This window comes from Mus caroli, chromosome 8 (assembly GCF_900094665.2).
Source record: "Mus caroli chromosome 8, CAROLI_EIJ_v1.1, whole genome shotgun sequence".
Classification (NCBI taxonomy): Eukaryota; Metazoa; Chordata; class Mammalia; order Rodentia; family Muridae; genus Mus; species Mus caroli.
The window spans coordinates 117,021,998-117,042,123 of NC_034577.1; the positions used below are offsets into that span (position 1 = coordinate 117,021,998).

The window sequence follows — 20,126 nt, forward strand, 5'->3', positions numbered from 1 at the left end:
AAAAAAAAAAAACTTTTTTTTTAATTGTCACTACCTTCTATGAAAACTGCCAGCCCTGTAGGGGTTCAGACTAGATTTGAAAACAGGAATAAAGAGTCTGAACGTACAAGCCCTTTCAAGACACACTGCTGAGGGGAAGAGGAGATAAGGTGGATGAAGGACTGCTGTGCAAGCATGGGCAGCTCAGTTTGACCCCAGAACCCACCAAGAAAAAACAAAAACCAAGCATGGTGGCACACATCTGCGACATTGGTGCTGGGAGGTAGAGACAGGCAGGTCCCTGAAGTTTGCTGGTCTGGCTGAATTGGTGAACTTCAGGTTCAACGAGTGATTCTGTCTCAAAAAAATAGGGTAGAAAGCAATAGAGAAAGACACCTCCTGCCTCCACATATGTACACACGCACACACCCTCTCATACACACATGCCTATGCATACATGCACATGAGCACACAAGCACACACACAGACACACACAAATACACACATATTCACACACACTCACATGCATATGCACACATGCACATACACACACATTCACACATACATATGCACATATGCACACACATGGTCACACACAGGCACACACACATACATACACATATATGCACACATGCACACACACATATACATGGGCACACATAGGTGCACACACATATGGACACACATACACACATGTACACACATACACACATATGCACACATAAACATGCACACACACATATACATGGGCACATACACACACACACACACACACGACATGCCATTGGACTGGACAGCAATGACTGCAGTGTCCAAGGACATCAACCTCACTGCCACCGCAGTCACTCCTGGGATTTTTTTCCTGTCACTGGAGGAGATTGCCAACTTCTGAGAGGGCCGTGACATCAAGCATTCTCAGCATGTCAGTGGCAAGTGTCTCTGACACAAGAAAATGTTTAGATTTCATTTGACAGTCTGTCAGGCTGGTAATACTCACAGTTGTCAAGGGAAGTGTGACACCAGAACAAATAGCCATGTCAGGTTCATCTCAGAAGACACCGAGCAGTATAGAAGGCAGCTCCCACACCACACTGCCAGTTCTGGGCACATCTGCTCATCTCCAACATCTTAAGACATTCCTCAGGTCAGTATATGGGACACCTCCCCAGGCCCTCTCAGTCCTGACATTTGTTCTTATACCAAAGCACACTGGAGTTTTTATTTTCCTAGACATGAATATTTCCACAAAAGAAGTCGATACTAAAGATGCCCTGTCTTAGTTAGGCTTGCTATTGGGGTTACTGTTGCTGAGAAGAGAGGCCATGACCACAGCATTTCTTATAAAGGAAAACATTTCATTGGGGCTGGCTTACAGTTCAGAAGTTTAGTCCTTGTCATTATAGTGAGAAGCATGGTACATGCAGGCAGACAGAGTGCTGGAGAGGAAGCTGACAGCTTTATATCTGGATCAGCAGACAGCAAGAACAGAGTGACAATAGGCCTGTCTTGGGGTTCTGAAACCCCAAAGCCCATCCCTGACAGGATGCCTCCAATAAGGCCACACCCACTCCAACAAGGCCACACCTCCTAATAGTGCCACTTTCTAAGGACGTATGGGGCCATTTTCATTCAAACCCCTATAATCTCCCTTTTAACTATATATTTACTTTAAAAAATAATGCGGTCAAATGCCACTAAATAATCTCCCAAATCATCCAAAAATAGTCACATCTGTAGATACAATGTGGCATATTTACAGGATCCTTGCAAACTTAAAGTGTTTCACTTTCCCGAGGTGTAGCTATTTCTTCAGAATGGAAACAGTTTCTCTGGGATGGAAGCTCACAGCTGGAGGACACTTAGAAGCTTCATGGGCTCCTCCCTAAGGTTTAAAGCAAACAGGGTTTGGAGATATATATATTTTTTTTTCAATTGGCAGTCTGCAGAGGAGACTCTCTCATCTGTCTTGCTGCCTGAAAGTTGTGCAAGAAACCCAGAGATGAAGCTTTGGCGAGATGTCACTCAGGGTGGGAGAGCTTTGTAATGATGCAGCTGCCTTTCAATCGCCTTTCAATACCTCCGCAATAAGCTCACTTGGTCACTAAACTATGATGGGGTGAAAGACTACTTTGGTCTGTCCTTGATGCCCTGGTTGAAACACACAGACAGATAGCTAGCTGTTCATGTCTTCCTGAGGAAAACCACACACCTATGTCATAAATAACTGTTCAACTAGTATCTTTGTGTAGCACAGTTAGGGTATGGTTTTACAGAATTTTCTAGAGGCTAAGAAACTGTGCATGCGGAGGAATGATGAGCAATAATTATACTAAGAGATCTCTAGTCAATAGCCAAAACAGCTGGTAACCTTCAGCCTCAGCCCAGGACCAGACTTAGCATGGGAGAATTAACCTGTTAGAAGCCAGGCTGCCACTAGCCAACAGTTCAGGAAGCCATCCCAAGTTCTGTGACATTTAGCTCCACATGGGCAAGGCCTCTCTGTAGTCATAAATTTTTCACAACCTTCTTTGATAAGGGTTCAACCTCCCCTCTAGTCCAGAACCCACAAGAAGTAGTGGGAAAGAAAGGTTTTTAGGATACGGGGAAGATGGACCTGTTTAGAAAGAGTTCTTTGAGGGTGTTTCCAATCTTTGTCGTTTTCAGTCCAGTCCACTAGCAAACACCAAACACGAACCAACAGCTGCAGTCCACTCGGCAGACACCACACACGAATCAGCAAGGGCAGCTCAATCCAGAAGAAACTTCAAGGCTTGCCAACCAGCCCCAGTCCTCCTCAGAAGCAGCGAGAAGCCACAGGAACCTCGAGAGAAGTTCTCTGGTGAGTTTCTCTATGAAGTCAGCACAAGCTAAGCTCAGCAACACAGTGTAAGGCAAGCCAACAAATGAGTGTCGTCAGTGAAGACCAGCGAGCTCCCACTGTCTGTGGGGTCATATTTATATTCTTTCTAAAAATCACGCATCCTTTCATGTGTCAGCTATACCAAAACATCCTTTCACCTGTGTGCCCCAGCAACACATCATTTGACATAACTGACTTTCCAAAGACACCAGAAGTCTCCGCTTCCCCTCTCACAAACAGAGCTTACTACATCTCTGTCACTGTTTTCATAATTAAGCAAAGAAAACCACACTCTCAACCTAATCAACCACACAGGATAGCCCATGTCCATCTGCTTCAGCCAACAGCTTCCATCCATGCCAGACCAGAAGACCCCTGCTCCTAGCCACACCAAGGAAATTTGTATGACCTTCCTGGCTTTAAGTGCTGCCCAGATAAACTTATCCCCTTTCCCTGGGGAAACCTTTCCTTGTTCTGAGCAGGCGGCTGTGGGTATCTTTATTTACACACACACATACACAAAATATGAAACCAGACAAGCTTTTTGTTGTTATTATTGCTTTGGCTCAGGGTCTCAACATGCAGCCCAGGATGGCCTCAATCCTCCTGCGCCAGCCTCCCGAAAGCCAGGACACTAAGCATTTCCCGCCACACTCAGCTCTAGGAAGCCAGGACACTAAGCATGTCCCACCACACTCAGCTCCAGGCCTTGGCTGGTGTATGATTTACCACAGCCTTGAGCCGAAGGATGCTGTGAGGGCTGAGGATCATTCGCCACCCTTCCTCCCACAGCTCAGCTGATTGAGAGCATCCTGAGGGGAAGCAGAAGCCCCATATTGAGAGCATCCTGAGGGGAAGCAGAAGCCCCATCCTCATCCAGTCAAATCCAAGGTCAAGTTGCATCCTCCTGTCAGTCAGGACTATGACTAGAAGAGATGCCCCCGACTTCTGATGTCACCTCACAGCCACACTGCCCCATGTGTCTGCTCTGGAACTGAACATTCAGATCACAGTAACCAGTTCTTCAGAAGCCGACTAGCACACAGCCGGGGCAAATCTCACGAGGCCACTGCAACCTCTCTGATGCTAAAGGCCTCCAGGTCTAAGGCTTGCTTTGTCTTTTCTCTTTTCTGAAGGAGATACATTCCAGTCCCACTGCCGAGGCAGGACAAGAAGAGCAGAATCACAGAGACAGGCAGAAAAGGCAGCTGGAGGCTGGCTGAAGCCTTCCTCCCTCTCACAGACTGCATGCCAGCATCGTTAATGTTTGCCATCAAAGTCGATGACAGGCAGACAATATTCCTTTCCTATAGAGATGTTTGAATAAGAAAGGTAAAAAGCAATGACTCCTCGATTAAGGTCTGTATATGGCCTTACTCCCTGTCCAGATGTGACCCTGAGTTTTCTGTAACTCCCACAAACAAGAGTATGGACTTTTGTTCACGGTGAAGACATCTGTTCTGATTTGCTTCTCTTGTTGATTTCACAGAACACTCTGAACAAAAAGCAATTTGGAAAGGAAGTGGTTTATCTTAGCATACAGATTACAGCCCATCACTGAGGGAAGCCAAGGCAGGGGCCACAGAGGGATACTGCTTACTGGCTTGCTTCCCCTGTCTTGCTGATATCTTTCTTATACATTCCAGGCTTACCTGCCTAGGGAGAGCACATCCACAGTGGGGTGGGCCCTCCAACATCAATCAGTAATCAAGAAAGGGCCCCACAGACATGTCCATAGGCTAATCCTATGGGAGCAATTATGCAAATGAGGCTCTCTCTACCTAGGTGTGTCAAGCTGACAACATGACTCATCACAACAGCTTACTACCTTCCCCTGTGGCCCAGGGTTTACTCTGGGGACCGCCTCAGCATCTCATCTACATTCCTCAGCAACCCCTTGCAAAGTGACCAGAGAAACCACCAAAGCCACTATATACAATTCTGTAGAGACTTTAGAGGGTGACTCTCTTGAGATGCCCACATACTCTTGGGTGTGCACTGTTTTTCCTAAATGACTCTCTATCAACCACCACAGTTGCATCTATTTTTAACTTTGTCTCTGACAAATTCCAACCCTGCTTTATGCTGGCTCACCCTGAAGTCTCTGTTTATGGTGCAGTCAAGGATCCCGACGTCACTTGAATAACAGTCTCTATAAAGGTCACCTAAGGATGCACAGGTGACAGCGTGGAGCTGAGTCTCTGGCCCATACCCTTTGGCCACTGTCAGTTCCTCCTTTGGGATCACACAATCTCAGCAGACAAGCCTGCTCCACTCACAGAACATCCTTGATGTGGCTTGAATAGGAAATGTCCCTTGTATGTTCATATGTCTGAGTAGTACTGTATGTGAAGTATGATTTGGATGAAACCATCCCCCAAAAGATAGATTTGAATGTTTGGTTGCTAGTTGATGGAACTGTTTGGGAAGGATTAGAAGGTGTGGCTATGTAGGAAGAAGTATATCATTTGGGGTTTGAGGTTTTAAAAGCCCATGCCATTCTTAGTCTGTCTGACTGTCTTCTCCCCCACTCCTACCTCTGGCTCGTGGGTGGAAATGTGAGCTCTAAGCTACATACACCTGTATGTACATGTGCACACAGAGCTAGGGGTGATTATCAGCTATCTTCCTGGGTTAGTCTTACCTTTGTTTTGAGACAGAGTCTTTCACTGAATCTAGAGCAATCTGGAGTCCGTTCTCCATCTCCCCAAATCTTGGATCACAGAAACTCACTGCCCCTCCTGGGTGTCTTTTCTCCATGAGTTCTAGAGGACCAGACTCAGGCCCTCACACTCATATACAAACTGAGTCATCACCAGTAGCCCTCGTAGGTTCTTTAAAAGAAATGTGCTTTGTGCTGAATGTCCCTGGAAGGCATCTCATCTACACTAGAAGGAAAGAGACAGCTGTTTTAGAGTTGTTGGGACTGTAGGAATTGGGACTGTATGAAAACAGCTGCTTCCTTCCCTGGAAATAAATATTCTTGGCTTCTAGAGAAGCTAGAAACTCATCATAAATCCTCCAGTTTCCCGTGGAGGGAGCAGAGGCAGGGGGGTGTCCCCCCAATCCAAAAACCACGTTCTAGAAATGCTCCAAGATCCAGAACTTTCTGAGCGGCAACATCCATTGCCAGAGGAAACTTATACCTCATGTGACAAGGCTCAGTTAGAATACAGGAACATATGGCCATCCATGGCTGCATATGGGGTAGAGCCAGAACACAAGTGATCATGAACATACACTCAAGTATCATAGGCTTAGGTCTTAGCCTAAAAATATCTCATTGTGTGTAGTCAAATAGACTAAAACCTAAAAACAGCCCAAATCTGAAACATGTCAGTTCTCAAGTGTGGTGGTTTGAAAATGCTTGGCCCAGGAAGTTGGGGTGGGCTTTAAGACCACCTAGGTGCCTGAAAGACAGTGTTCTCCTGTTTGCCTTCAGAACAAGATGTAGAACTCTCAGCTCCTCCAGCTCCATGCGTGCCATGTTCCCACCATCATGATAATGAACTGAACCTAAGAACTAGTAAGCCAGACTCAATTGAATATTGTCCTTTATGCGTTGCCTTGGTCATGGTGTCTCTTCACAGCCATGGGAACCCTAAGACACCAAGCATGGATGAGGGTTGCTCATCACAGCTCAGGGTCAACCCATGTAATAAGCATGGTAGCAGAATTAAGCTACATGGCAGGGGGGTGGCTCAGTCCATGGACACTTTCCTCACAAGCATGTGGAACTGAGTTCACATTTTCAGAACCTACAAAAATAGCGGGGTGTAGTGGCAGGTGCCTACAATCCCAAAGTTACAAGATGGGAAGTAGAAACTCACAGATCCCTGGAGACTTATGGGCCAGTCAGCCCGACCTCTGTAGTGAGGACCAGGACAATAAGAGACCCTGTCTAAAACAGAGGATATAAGGCATCTGAGGTCTGTCCTCTGACCTCTGTACACGTGCTAGACACACATACACCTACATGTGCACCACACACATGAATGTGTATGTAATCATGCATGTAAGTGTATGCATGTATAAACATACACATATACATGCATACATACATAAACACATATATACAATTCACACATATACATACATACACACATATACATATTCACACATATACACATACATATACACACATTCATACATATATACACATTCATACATATACACGCATATGCATGCATACACACATATACATACACACATATGCACACATGCACATACATATACACACATTCACACATACACACACACACACATATATGCACACAAACATACACACAAGCATACACACAAGCAACAAAAGGTCCCCTGAGAGCTGATGCCAAGGTTGGATAACACAGGCAAAGGACAGACTGACACCCCTGTTGTGATGTCATCAGAGAGAAGCAGGTGGAGCCTCACCTTCAGGGCCCTGACTTGCTCCTTTCTGCTCAGCTGGGAAGTCAGGTGCCACCACTTTAGATGTACTGATGGATTCCAACAGGGAGACAAACTCCAGGAAATTGGATTCATTTGGAATCTGTCCTTCCTTGGCCTCCAGGTCTGACTTGGAGGTTGGAATGGGTTTCTCGCCATCACTGACCACTTCTTTGGTACTCCTGCTCAGGAAGACATCGGTCCCGCTGTCCACACTGAGCACACGGGCATGCCTTTTCTCATGGCTACTCTTACAAGAGGCCGGGTCCAGGTTCGCCTGGCCCTCCCTGCTCCCCTCAGATTCAGGGTCCACCCTGGGTGTGAGTGTCGCAAGCGTGGAGCCTGGGATGGGACTTCCATCCCCAGGCCCAGAGCCAGAACAATGTTCAGGCGACATCACCTCCATTCTCTCTGGGGTCCTTTCTCCTCCATTCCCTTCAGAACAAGAGACGCCTCTTCCTCCTCCATCCTCCGTTAACTCAAGGGTGATCAAAGGGATTCTGACCTGCTCCAGGTCTGCAGGACCAGCCCCTCCTGAGCCAGCAGACTCTGCACTGGGCCTGACACTGGTTCTGTCAGAGCTGGTTACCCTCAGGTGCAGGGAGCTCTCCAAGTCACTGATGGAGTTTTGGGTGCTGCTCATGGTGATTACTATCTTAATGGGTTCATGCAGACTCAGTGGCTCTCCAGGCTGGGAGGTGTCGATGAGAGTCACTGCAACCTCGCCGTCTGAGTCAACCACTTCCTGGTTCAAGGGCATTTCCACCTGACCACATGTCCGGGTCAGCTCCTCCTCTGTGGGTTTGGCTAGGACTGTGTTGCACTGACAGCAGCTGCTGCTCAGGCTGTCCTGAGGTGATCTGGTCTGTGGCTGTGCCCGGGTGGGGCCCTGGGTACACTTGGGCTGTGGAAGCAGAACTGAGTGCTCACTGCCCCATGGCTGGAAGGAGATGTCAGTTTCTAGTAAGTCATACTGGGACAATGACAGCTGTGGCAACTTCTTCAAGGCTCCAGGGTTCACCAGGCCACTCTCGGACCTGTGGCGGGCTGGGCGCTGGGCAGTGCCCCCTGACTCTTTCCCTTTTCTTGCTGTGAAGAGTTCTGTGGTAACTGGCTTTACTGGGCATGCCGGTCTGGGAGCGGGTTCTGGTGTACGCCCCTGTGAGGCAGGTAGACTTTCTGACTTCATGCCAGGTGAGGTAGATGACACCAGTGCCTCAGGTTGATCTTCTGACAGAACGACACCTGAGATGGATGACAAGGTGATGTGAGACACATCTGTGGGGACGTATAATACCTCAGAGTGAGACATTCAAAACCAAACCCAAAACCAAAACCAGCAACAGACGCACCAAGATGGTTCTGTGTGTGTGTGCGTGTATATAAGTGTATGTGTGTGCACCTGAGCATGCATGTGTATGTGTTTATGTGTGTGCAAGAAGTGTGTGTTCACACATGTGTATATGTATGTGTGTGTACCCATGAGGGTGTATGTGTGTGCATGTATGTGCATGTATGTGTGTGTGTGTGACTGTACAATCATGAGTGTGTATGTGTTTGTATGTGTGTGCACCCACGAGTGTGTGTGTGCGCATGCATAAATGTGTGCATGTGTGAGTGTGTGTGCATGTGCACATGAGTGCATACACTTGCATGCATAACTGCATGCACATTTCATGTGAGCATGTATGCACTTGTGCCTGTATGTGGAGGACCAAGGTTGACCTCAGCTGTCATTCTTTCAGATGCCATTCACCTTGTTCTTTGAAGCAGCGTCTCTCACACTAGCCTGAAACTCATGCACTGGGCTAGACACTGGCCAGTGAGCCTCGGGGATTTCCGGTCTCTGTCTCCTTAGTGCTGGAATTGTAAGTGTGCACCACAAACCCCAGCTTTTTGTGCAGGTTCTGGGGACTTGACTTGGATCCCCATGCTTATGCGGCAAGGACTTTACCTTCTGAGTGATCCAAGCCCCTGGTGCTTCTTTGATAGGAACGCCCTTCTCCTGTGGCTCCTGAGACATCTATATTTACAACCGTGGCTCACACTTTTTTCTTTGCTGTGCTGTGGCCTCAAGAGGCAGAGCAGTGTGGTCTAACTCACAGATTCAGGCCTTGTGGTTGGGAAGAGCGGGCTCTGCGCTCCACCACCTTCTCCTCTTGCGCAAGTTACTTGGTCCCTCTAAACCAAGGGAAACAACTGTGGTCCAGGGCACAGGCTAGACAAGCTCCTTCCTTGCTCCGGGGGATCGCTGTGTGCACCAGAGAATGCTAAGTATCATCCTGGCTTTGGTCTGCTCCATGTAGCTGCACTCTGTCCTCACTGTGACAATCAAAAAGCCTTAGGGAGGGTCACATGTCCTTGGGAAGCAGAACCCTCCAAGACCCTAACATCTTCACCTCAGAGCTGAAGGTGCAGCTCAGAGTTAAGAGTGCTTACTGCTCTTCTAGAGGAGCCTAGTTCAGTTCTGGGCACTCACATCAGGCAATTCTCAATTGCCTGTAACCCCAGCTCAGGGGGTGGGGGGGTCTGGCACCCTCTTCTGGCCTCTGTGGACACCTGCACTTACTCATGGGAGCTAGTGTGCACACATAGAAATACACACATATACGCATGACTGAAAATATATCTTCTTGTTTCCCTGAGGATGCAGCGGTGATTTCATACCAAACAATGAAAACTTCTACCTTTGAGGTCTTCCACTGTCTCCTGTGCTGGCAACTCCTGCAGAAACAGAAAGCAACATCGAGATAGGATTCAGCTCACTGCACGTTCCACACACTCCACACAGCTGACCACTGCCCTTCACCCCCCAGGGGCAGCTCAATCTGTCTAACTGGTTCACGGGAAAGGACCCCTCAGCCTCTGTGCTTCTTAACTGTTTATAAAATGGACAAAGAAACATGTCTAAGGGCAGACGTCCTCCCAAGATGGCTGCATGGTGACAGAAAGGAGGAGGATGCTAACAAAGACACGAAAACCAGAACGAATAAGGTTTTCATCAATCGTGGGTGGAGACCTGTAAAGCTACCCTATGTGAGAGGTAATATATTGAGATTCCAAGAAGCAAGATTTAATGCAGAGAGCAGTGGAGAGAGAGAGACGGCAGTCCTTACAAGTGGGAAGTGTAAATGTAAATGTTGCTTTTATTTCCTCAGATGAAGTGATGAGATGAGAGCTGTACCCAAGTTCTATAAATACACGGCTTGGGCTGAGCCCAAAAGGTTTCTATCTAACTATCCGTACAATCTAATCTTCTGCAAGCCTAAGCCTTAAAGGCTTCAGCTTCCAGCCTCTGTCTGCTAACCTAGGCCAGAATGCTTCAATCTCTGAGACTTACTTATTCAGAACTCACTTCTTTTAGCTCTTTCTGAGCTCTGGCTCACTGGCTCCACTCAACTATACTGGCTCAAACTCCTCTCCAAGCTGACTGATTCAAATTGGTTTCTCTCCGCTTCAAACTCAGTTGCTCTGTCTGGAAAAACAGTCTCTGAACTGCACAGACTGGGTTGCTCCAAACTGAGCAGATCTTCTTTGAACCAAACTGATTCAATCTTCTCTCCCTCACTGCTTTCAAACCGCCTTCCTTTCCTGTCCAGTCTCCTGAGAGATGTCCTACCTCTGACTCATTCTGTCAAATCTTTCTCCGGTTTGACTTTGTCTGCCCCTCAACTAGAGGTCATCGTTTGGGATTAAAGGTGTACTTATGGTGTGTCTGTATTCCAGCCAGAGGGATCAAAGGTGTGTGGTGTATTCCAGCCAGAGTCTATCATTGGATATGATCCCTTGCCTGAGCAGGCATGTTACTGGATTAAAATTCCTCTGCTGGGAAACACTGGCAATCTGACGACCTCATGGCTGACTGGAGAAGAGAAAAGGAGGGTAGAACTTTGCATGGTTCTCTAGCATGAGAAGCTGCTGGTGGTGTTCTGGAAACACACAATAGGTGAAGTCTGATGTCCCAGGTATGCCCAGGGGCCATTTCCACAGCCCACAGCATGAGAACTACAAGGGGCCAACACAACCACCCGCGCTGGATGTTCCATGATAAGGAGTGAACACCAAAACAACAGGAAGAGGTCACCAACCAATGGCCCCGAGGAATGCTGGGAGTGGACACTCTGCCCTCGGGAGCTGCAGCAGAGGGGTGGTGTGGCCAGGCTCCCTCGAGGCTCTTCCTTCTTGGTGCTGTGAATCTGCCTGTTATTGCTGACCCAGGGTGAGAAAGAGCAGATGTTACCAGAGAGCCAGGCTCTTCTGTGTGCCTTCCCAACTATGCCCCTTAGGTCTATTCCTTATACACAAAATACTTACAAGATAAAATACTTAAGTAGACTTTTTTGCATTGTTAAGCTTAAGCCAAATGAATTTCAGATCCTAGTGTAAAGCTAGAATGATGACCAGATAAGACATCCTGATTGTAAAAAAAAAAAAAATCAATTCTATTAAGTTTAGTTTTAAATATAAGCAAAGTATACAGACCTATGTCTGCCTGGAATTTTTACCCTTATATATAACTCATAAATAGAAGGTAACTTCTATTTATTTATTTTAATTTTATTTTACTTTGAGCCTAAGTTTCGAGTGGCACACATTGGCCTGGAACTCACTATGCACCTATAGATGACCTTAAACTCCCAATCCTCCCACCTCCACCTTCCATGTGCACAAATCACTATACCAGACTTCAGTGGTGGCCAGCATTGAACCCCGGCCTTTGTGAGTGCTAGGCAAGTGTTCTGCAGGCTGAGAGACAACCCCACCACAGACAGAAACATTGTAACTAAAAGCAGATCTTTTCCTTTGGGAGGAGCAGACAGTAACATTGTAACTAAAAGCTCCTTTGGGAGCAGGCACTCTCCTGGACAAGGATACCTTGGGTTTTTGTGCCTGGCGGTGTGCTGGCTGCTGGCCTCTCCCTCTGGCTTCTGCTTGCTTCTCTTTCTTGGGGATCGGTGCTGGATTGCTTCTCCCTTGTCGAACATGAGGTGCAGGCGGTAGCTGATAAGCTTGATGACTGCAAAGAAGATGGTCACAGAGCCGCAGTAGAACAGCGCTGTGAGGACATTTGGAGGAAAAGCCTGTGGGAGAGAAGAGGGAGGGGACGCTCTTGCCGGCAGGCTTCCACTTCGCTTTAAACCTCTAAGCACAGTCAGCTCTTACCTGAATCTTTACTCAGCACAAGTCGGGAGATATCAAGTGCTTCTGGTTTGGGGACATTTTCTGGTTAGAATATCAATGGAAAGGAGTTATATTATCTATTTACCTTTGGTCTTTCTTGCTTCCCGAGTTCTCATCAGTCACTTTGATGACCAATGTTTCTCCTAAGCTCGTTGCTTTTTATATATAAATGTTTTATTACTGAATTTGGGATTACTGAGGACGTTACGAGAAGTAGCAGGATTCAACCTTTACACAGTGTATTAACCATTCTATGCATCAGTGTGCTATTAGTACATGGGTTAAAATAGGCAGGAACACAGCTCAGTGGTAGAGCACTTGCCTGTGTGGAGCCCTAAGCTCAATTCCCAGCACTGAGAGAGAAAGAAAAAACAAAACAACAAGACAAACAAACAAACAAACAAAAAAACTATTGAGGCTGGGGAGTTGGCTCAGCCTGTAAGATGCTCACCACACAAACATGAAGATCAGAGTTCAATCTCTGAAACCCACATGAAGAAGCCAGGCACAGTGGCCTGAACTGATAACGCAGAGCCAGTGCTAAGAAGACAGATCCAGGGGGATTCTGGGTGCCCAGCAAACTCTGGGATGCTAGTGTCTCTAATTCCCACTGCCATCCTTGCTGCCACTACCCATCCTTCATCTTTAAAACTACACCTGGATGCCAGGCGTGGTGGCGCATGCCTTTAATCCCAGCACTTGGGAGGCAGAGGCAGGCGGATTTCTGAGTTCCAGGCCAGCCTGGTCTACAAAGTGAGCTCCAGGACAACCAGAGCTATACAGAGAAACCCTGTCTCAAAAAACCAAAAAACAAAAACAAAACAAAACAAAACAACAAAAAAAACAAAAAACAAAAACAAAAACAAAAACAAAAAAAACCAAACAAACCACAAAACCTACACCTGGATTTACTACTACTTATTAGCTAGTCTCCAGACCATAGATACTGTTAACAATTCAGGTAATAAAGTCAGATACAGTCTAAAAATGTAACAAGGAACTTCAGAGCAAATTCACACATACTTGCTCTTCTGGTACTGTAGCTGCTGAGCTTTCTCCCTATCTTCCATCTGCCTTTTCTTTTGAGATGGTAAAGATTTGGGATATATATATATATATATATATATATATATATATATATATATACATCTTTACATCAGAGAATTAAAGGACTAAAAGAGTCTTAATAGCCCTCAAAGACAAAAAAACTATATTTCTTTTCTATATTTAAGACAAATCAATAGCCATAAATGAGCTAAAGCCATTGTTGTTTGATTTAATGCTCTATAATTTGTTTTTCAATGCTGAGGTATGAGGGATACTAGAGGGTGGCTATCACGCTAGAGATGACTGGAGGGAGGAAGAGAAGGAAGAAGGGAGGAAGGGAGGGAGGGAGGCAGGGAGGGAGGGAGGGAGGAAAGGAGGAGACTGTGAAAAGCTGAGGCAAGAAGCCAGAGCCTGAAGGGCTGAGGATTTCAGACACCAGAGGCCTAAGAATTTTAATGCTAGCTGCTAGCCAAGAGCAGAGAGTCCAAGAGCTAGAGCTCTCACCCTTGTATTGACTGAGCACCCCAATACTGGATGTCTCAGTTAGGGTTTTACTGCTGTGAACAGACACCACGACCAAGGCAAGTCTTGTAAGGACAGCATTTAATTGGGTCTGACTTACAGGTTCAGAGGTTCAGTCCAGTATCATCAAGGTGGGATCAGGGCAGCATCTATGCAGGCAGAGCTGAGAGTTCTACATCTACACCTGAAGGCTGCTAATTGAAGACTGACTTCCAGGCAGCTAGGACTAGGGTATTTAAAGCCCAAGCTCACAGTGACACACCTACTCCAAAAGGTGCCACTCCCTGGGCCACGCATATACAAAAGAGGCTAGCAGGCACCACCTGCTGCTGCCCCCTGTGTGGGAAGTTGAGGATTGCAAGAGCTGCTGAGATGCTGGGACCACTGGTGGTTAAAGCCCAGAAGTGTCTGGCTGCTAAAGCTAGAGTTGTAGTTCTCAACTTATGGGTCATGACCTCTCTGGGAGATTGACTGACCCTTTCACAGGGTGTTTTAGTCAGGGTTTCTATTCCTACACAAACGTCATGACCAAGAAGCAAGCTGGGGAGGAAAGGGTTTATTCAGCTTACACTTTCACATTGCTGCTGCTGATCACCAAAGGAAGTCAGGATAGGAACTTGGAGGCAGGAGCTGATACAGAGGCCATGGAGTAATGTTACTTACTGGCTTGCTTCCCCTGGTTTGCTCAGTTTGCTTTCTTATAGAACTCAGGACTACCAGACCAGGATGGCACCACACAAAATAGACCCTCCCCCCTTGGTCACCAACTGAGAAAATGCCCCACAGCTCGATCTCATGGAGGCACTTCCACAAGTAAAGCTCCCTTGTCTGTGATAACTCTAGCCTGTGTCAAGTTGACACACAAAATCAGCCAGCACACAGGGGTTGTTGAAGACTATAGGAAAACACAGATATTTACAATAGGATTCATAACAGTAGCAAAACTGCAGTTATCAAGTAGCAACAACAACAACAAAATAATACTTTTATGGTTGGGGGTCATCACAACATGAGGAACTATGTTAAAGGGTCGCAGCATTAGGAAGGTTTAGAACCTCTGCCCCAGAGTAATAGGCTTCTGCTTTCAGAGCTTAAGCTGCAGGTTCTGGGTCTTCCAGCGCACAGCTTGGACCCCTGAGAACCCAGGATTCTGGTGACCAAATTGCATCTCCGTTAGTGCTAAGAGTCTCCATCCAAGGAGAGTAGAAAAGCCAGGGGCAGATGACTGATTACAGCTTCTCATCAAAGGAATTCTGAGGGGAAGGGATGGAGGTGCCCGCCACCTAAGCACGAGGACCCCAGGGATCCCTAGTACCCGTGTCAAAGGCACGTGTGGCTGTTTATGCTTGCAATCCCAGATCTGGGGAGGTGGAGATGGAATGATTCCTGGAACTCACTGGCCAACCTGCCTAGTACAACTGGGGGACTCCAGGTTCTAAGGAAGAGAGCAATGGAAAAAGACACCCCACCCCACGCCACAATGTGTCTCTACACATTCCTGGTTCACAAGCACATATCACACAGACAGACAAAAGGATGTCAACTACAACCAACAGAGCACACCGAGAGGGAGCAAGGTAAACGAACTCTGCCTTAAGAAGAATGATACCAACTGAGAAAGTTTGGAAGAACACAGATGCAAAATCAATTTCTTAAGCGCCATGGTGGTAAGTATTTTAAAGCAGGGTATGACAGCCACTGAGTTTAAAACTGTTGGGGATGAAATCTGCATAGTTCTCAATTTACCTATGACTGAGTGCAGAAAGGGAATATATACTTCACAACGCAGAAACTGGGCAGACTCTGCCCTGACTGGTGACCATGGTTAATGGTAGCATTAATGGACTGAGGGGTGGAGAATACGCCATGCCCCTCTGTTGTGCTGCACAAGGACACAACCTTGTTGGGTATTGTCTTCCAAAACTCCTAGTCAAACACATGATCCCAGAAATGGAAACACAAGTTAAGAAACATTCTATAAATGTTATAAATTCTATAAAAACAATTTTAAACACTACAAAAGCCAAAAAGGGGACTGAGGACCCTCTGGAGCAAAGGTTAATTAAGGACCTAGAAGCCTTGCAAGCTCCTCTACTGAACCTTGGATCCAGAAAAAGCACGGTGCCCTTCCACCCAGAACATGACGGGGGAACCTGTATAGAAACCAGACATTAGACAAGAGAGTCATTTCATTCACCATCTTAATGTGAGGATGATATAGTGACTGGCAGCCTTCTCAAGATATACAGTGCTGTCGTGATGCCGGCAGTGACTTGTGGCACATCACTTATTTTGAAATGCTACACCATGCATATTATTAATACATAAGAGAGAACACTGAGGTATATGTGTGAAGCCTGTGATGGCGAATCCTGTCAATCACACGGGATCTAGAGTCACATACAAGGCTAGCCTCTGGGCATGCCCGAGAGGGAGGTTCCAGACTGGGTACTTGAGGCTGGAGAACCCACCCTAAATGTGGATGGCCCCACCCCATGTGCTGGGTCCCAAACTGAATAGAGAGTATTTGGTGAGCTAAATACAAGCATTCCCCTCTCTCTGCCTCCTAACTGAGTACATAACATGACCTGTGGCCTCACACTTCTGCCTCAAGGTCTCTCCCATCACGATGGACTGCACCGTCCAACTGTGAGCCTAGGGTGTTTTTTGGTGGGTATGTTGCCATAGCAATGAGGATGGTAAGTAATACACATGGAGAGTAAAATGTCAAAGTAAGTCAACTCCTTTCATGGTCCCAGAACTGGGAAAAGCTGGGTCCGGAGTTCAGCTGAGCCAGGCTGTCTCCAGAACCACAGCTCTGAACAACCTGCCAGTAAAAGAGCCCAGGGTCTAGGGGTGCCAAGCCACCAGGCATCTCGAATGTCAGACTCAGGATCTGTCACCTATGCAAACTCATTGAAGATTTTGTGGAGCAGAACATGACCACGTACTGTTCTAGGGACAAAGTCCTTCACAGACATATCAGAGTCGGCCGCTCGCCTCACCGGCAAGTTAACAGCAGGCAGCTTTTTAAGGGTGCCCCATCACGCCTTGAGCTACCTATATGTTTAACTGACCTATGAAGGTCATAGGTAACCATTCAGCAAGCATTCACTATCCCCCATTGTTGGCCATCCCAGAGGAGGAGTTGCCACACTGCTCCAACGTAGGCGTATGACATTTATCCACTCCTGTATATTTTTAATTTTTTTTCAGACTTCTCTACACCATGGTGAAACTGCAGAGTGATTGACAGTGGAATCTACCTTCCTAAAGCAAAACAAGAAGAGAAGAGTAGAAAAAAAAAAAACCGACTAACAACCGAAATCAGGTCGCCCTGAGAGGGATTCATACTGCCTTTTTATTGCGACCGCACCTGAGGTGTTATAGCTGGTGTTACAGCTGATATCATCCGAAGTCGCGAGGCTCCATGGTTGGTACCCATAAGCCAGTCTCAACCGTTCAGACAGCAGGGCCTGACTCATCCAGGCAGCCCACATCGATTTTTAATGAGCTCACAATCCCCAAAGTCCTACATACTTCTTTCCGGAGATTCTCCAGTGCCCTGCAGGACTGTTGTCCCAAAACCCCTTCCCTCATTCTTCCGTCCCTACTTCTCAAAAGTCACTGATTCCTTCCCATCCTGGGCATCCTCTGTGGCTCCCCCTCCCCTTCTCTTTCATAACCTTACTTCCCATTTAGTTCTTCCCATCTCCATCCTCTCCTTCCTTCTCTCCCCCTTCCCTCTCTTCTCCTGTTAATTTTCCTTTCCGCTTCCTGTTTCTCCTCCTTTTCCTTTCCTCCTCCCCCCTCCTCCACCCACCCTTAAGTTGGGGACTCACCAGGTGCAGAGCCAGTGGCAGCAAGAGCAGGAACAGCCACAGGTAGAGGTGGCAGCTGTTGGTGAATTTGCTATGCTCCGGGTCGTGGTACCAGCCCCCTGTGAGAGCGGCCCACACACCCTGCCTGAGCAGCTGCAGCACCTGGGACGCCATGCCCGCAGAGTCGGGCAGAAACCGCGCGTGCCCTGGGGCTCAGCACCCTAAGCTCAGCACCCTGGAGCTCAGTACATCGGCGCGTGCCGGTGTGCTCCAGGCGCTCCCCCACCCCCGCCGCCACCGCCCAAACCGCGGCAGACGCTGAACAGTACGGACCGGCACAGCGCGGTGCTGGAGCCGGCTGGGGCTGCCAGGCAGGTGCGCGCCATGTCCAAGGGAAGGAGGATTTTCCCATCATGCTCTGCGATGGCTGCTCAAGGATGCTCCCGCGGCTCCGCCCTGCGCCCACACAAGTCTGAGAAGGAGCTCAGTCCCTCCCTCTCCTTGGTGGCTGGGGCTCCACTGCCTTTTCTCCTGAATTTCCCAAGAGTGAGTTTGCAAGGTGTGAGAACCAAGAATGTTCCCGTGTGAGGGCCACAGACAGGAAACTTCTTGGTTTTTGTCTCCTGCCCCAAAGGGTTTGTATAACCTGGAGGCCTAGGCTTGCGGTACTCAAAGCGATGTCCTCTGAGCTCCACCTGCGGAGCTTTGATCCCTGTGACCTTGGCTGGCTACAGACTAGAAGCACTGAAGTTTTATGTGCGACGTGGTCTGCTCCCACTGACTTCTTTCCACCCTGACTTTTCTCCTCCACCCCCCGATTACCTAATTGGGCGCACAGAAATGATAACCGCCGTTCTGAAATAATCGCTGGAGCCTCAGTTAACCACACATTTTTACTTTACATTGTTTTATCTTACTGATGAGGCACGGTCTCACTCTGTAGACTGAATTGGCTTGGAAGAGATTATGTAGCTCGGGCTGGCCTGAAAATTCATGGCAATTCTCTACAGTATTGAGATTATGAGCATAAGCAACTACATCCAGCTTTCTGTCTTCTTATGTTTCCTGAACATAATCTGGGATAGCAATCTACCATTTCAAGCAGGAGGAGAGGGGGCCGGGGGAGGGCGGGGAAGAAGGGAGGCGAGAAAAAATGAGAAGAGCAGATTTTGATTGCGGCGCTAGGTGGCGCTAGATCGCTGCTAGAACAGAGTAGAGCCCATTCTTGATATTGCCAAACCAGCAATGAATCCTAACCCTGATTAATAAACAGGGATAATCCAATACAGCAGAAAGCTTGTTCACAAAATGAAGGGTCTAATCTTTACTTTAGTTTGTTTGCTCTTCACATGTGTCAGTGTGTGTTCTGTGTACCTTGTGTGGATATTGTTTATTTTTGGTCTTTCTTTTAATTTTCTATATGAGAGTCCCTGAAGCGCAGGATAGAAATAATGGAAGGGAAATTTTGAGTTTCAGTTGAATACATTTTGAATAAATAAGAAAATGACTTTAAATATTAAATTAATGTGCCATGATCCCAAACTCTAAATGAGATTTTAAAAACCAAACAAAAGTCAGCTTTTAAGTAAATCATAGAACCTTGACTTCTATAGTCATAAAGAACTGATGTACACTGTCTCAAAGAGACAAGAAAAATACAGACAAAGCAGCTAAAGCCAGCTATTCCCAACTCCAGAATTGCAGTAAAGCCCCAGACAAAATGGAAAATCGTTTATTTAAAATATATATATTAATCAAAGCAACTCTTTGTTGCATGTTTACTAGAGCTGCCTTCTCCATCACAGGCAAGAACCCTGCTCTGGGTTAGGAAAATGTAGAAAGGACCACAGGTGACAACTTGACTTCATGTAGAGACCCCCACAGCTCTGCCAGGGAAGTTGTTAAACAGGCAAATACAAAGCAAGTATAAACATGTTCTATATATTGCTCCCCTTGTCCTGATGCCTGTTTAAAAGGACCACAGCAAAATGTAAAAATCATAAAACTGAGGCCAGTGAAGTTACCTAGACGCTTCGAGCACTTTCTGTTTCTGCAGAGCATCAGAGTTTGGAGTCGGTAAGTCCAGCTCCAGGAGACCTGATACCCTGCTCTGGGCTTCAAGGACACTGGGTTTGGACACAGCAGACATAAGCACAGTCGAGATACCCTTGCACATAAAAGTAAAAATAAATAAATTTTTCTGAAAATAGGTTGTCATCTTCAGGTACTGGACAGTTATCGACAGCCACTGAATCGATCTGTGCAGGGAAAAGAAATGGTGTGTGTGTGTG

At 46.9% G+C, this 20,126-nt stretch overlaps 1 protein-coding gene across 1 annotated transcript in view; it reads right to left on the reverse strand.

The window, feature by feature from the left end:
- Positions 1 to 18,245, reverse strand: part of Pcnx2 (pecanex 2) — a 145,949-nt gene extending 127,704 nt beyond the window's left edge. Inside the window, exons 1-5 of the mRNA XM_021170316.1 lie at positions 17,857 to 18,245; positions 12,140 to 12,345; positions 11,353 to 11,473; positions 9,952 to 9,988; positions 7,250 to 8,509 (exon numbers count right to left, since the gene is read on the reverse strand). Of these exons, the coding sequence (XP_021025975.1) occupies positions 7,250 to 8,509; positions 9,952 to 9,988; positions 11,353 to 11,473; positions 12,140 to 12,345; positions 17,857 to 18,009 (1,777 nt within the window). The 5' untranslated portion in view covers positions 18,010 to 18,245. The remainder of the gene's footprint in view (positions 1 to 7,249; positions 8,510 to 9,951; positions 9,989 to 11,352; positions 11,474 to 12,139; positions 12,346 to 17,856) is intronic.
- Between the last annotated feature and the right edge of the window lie 1,881 nt (positions 18,246 to 20,126).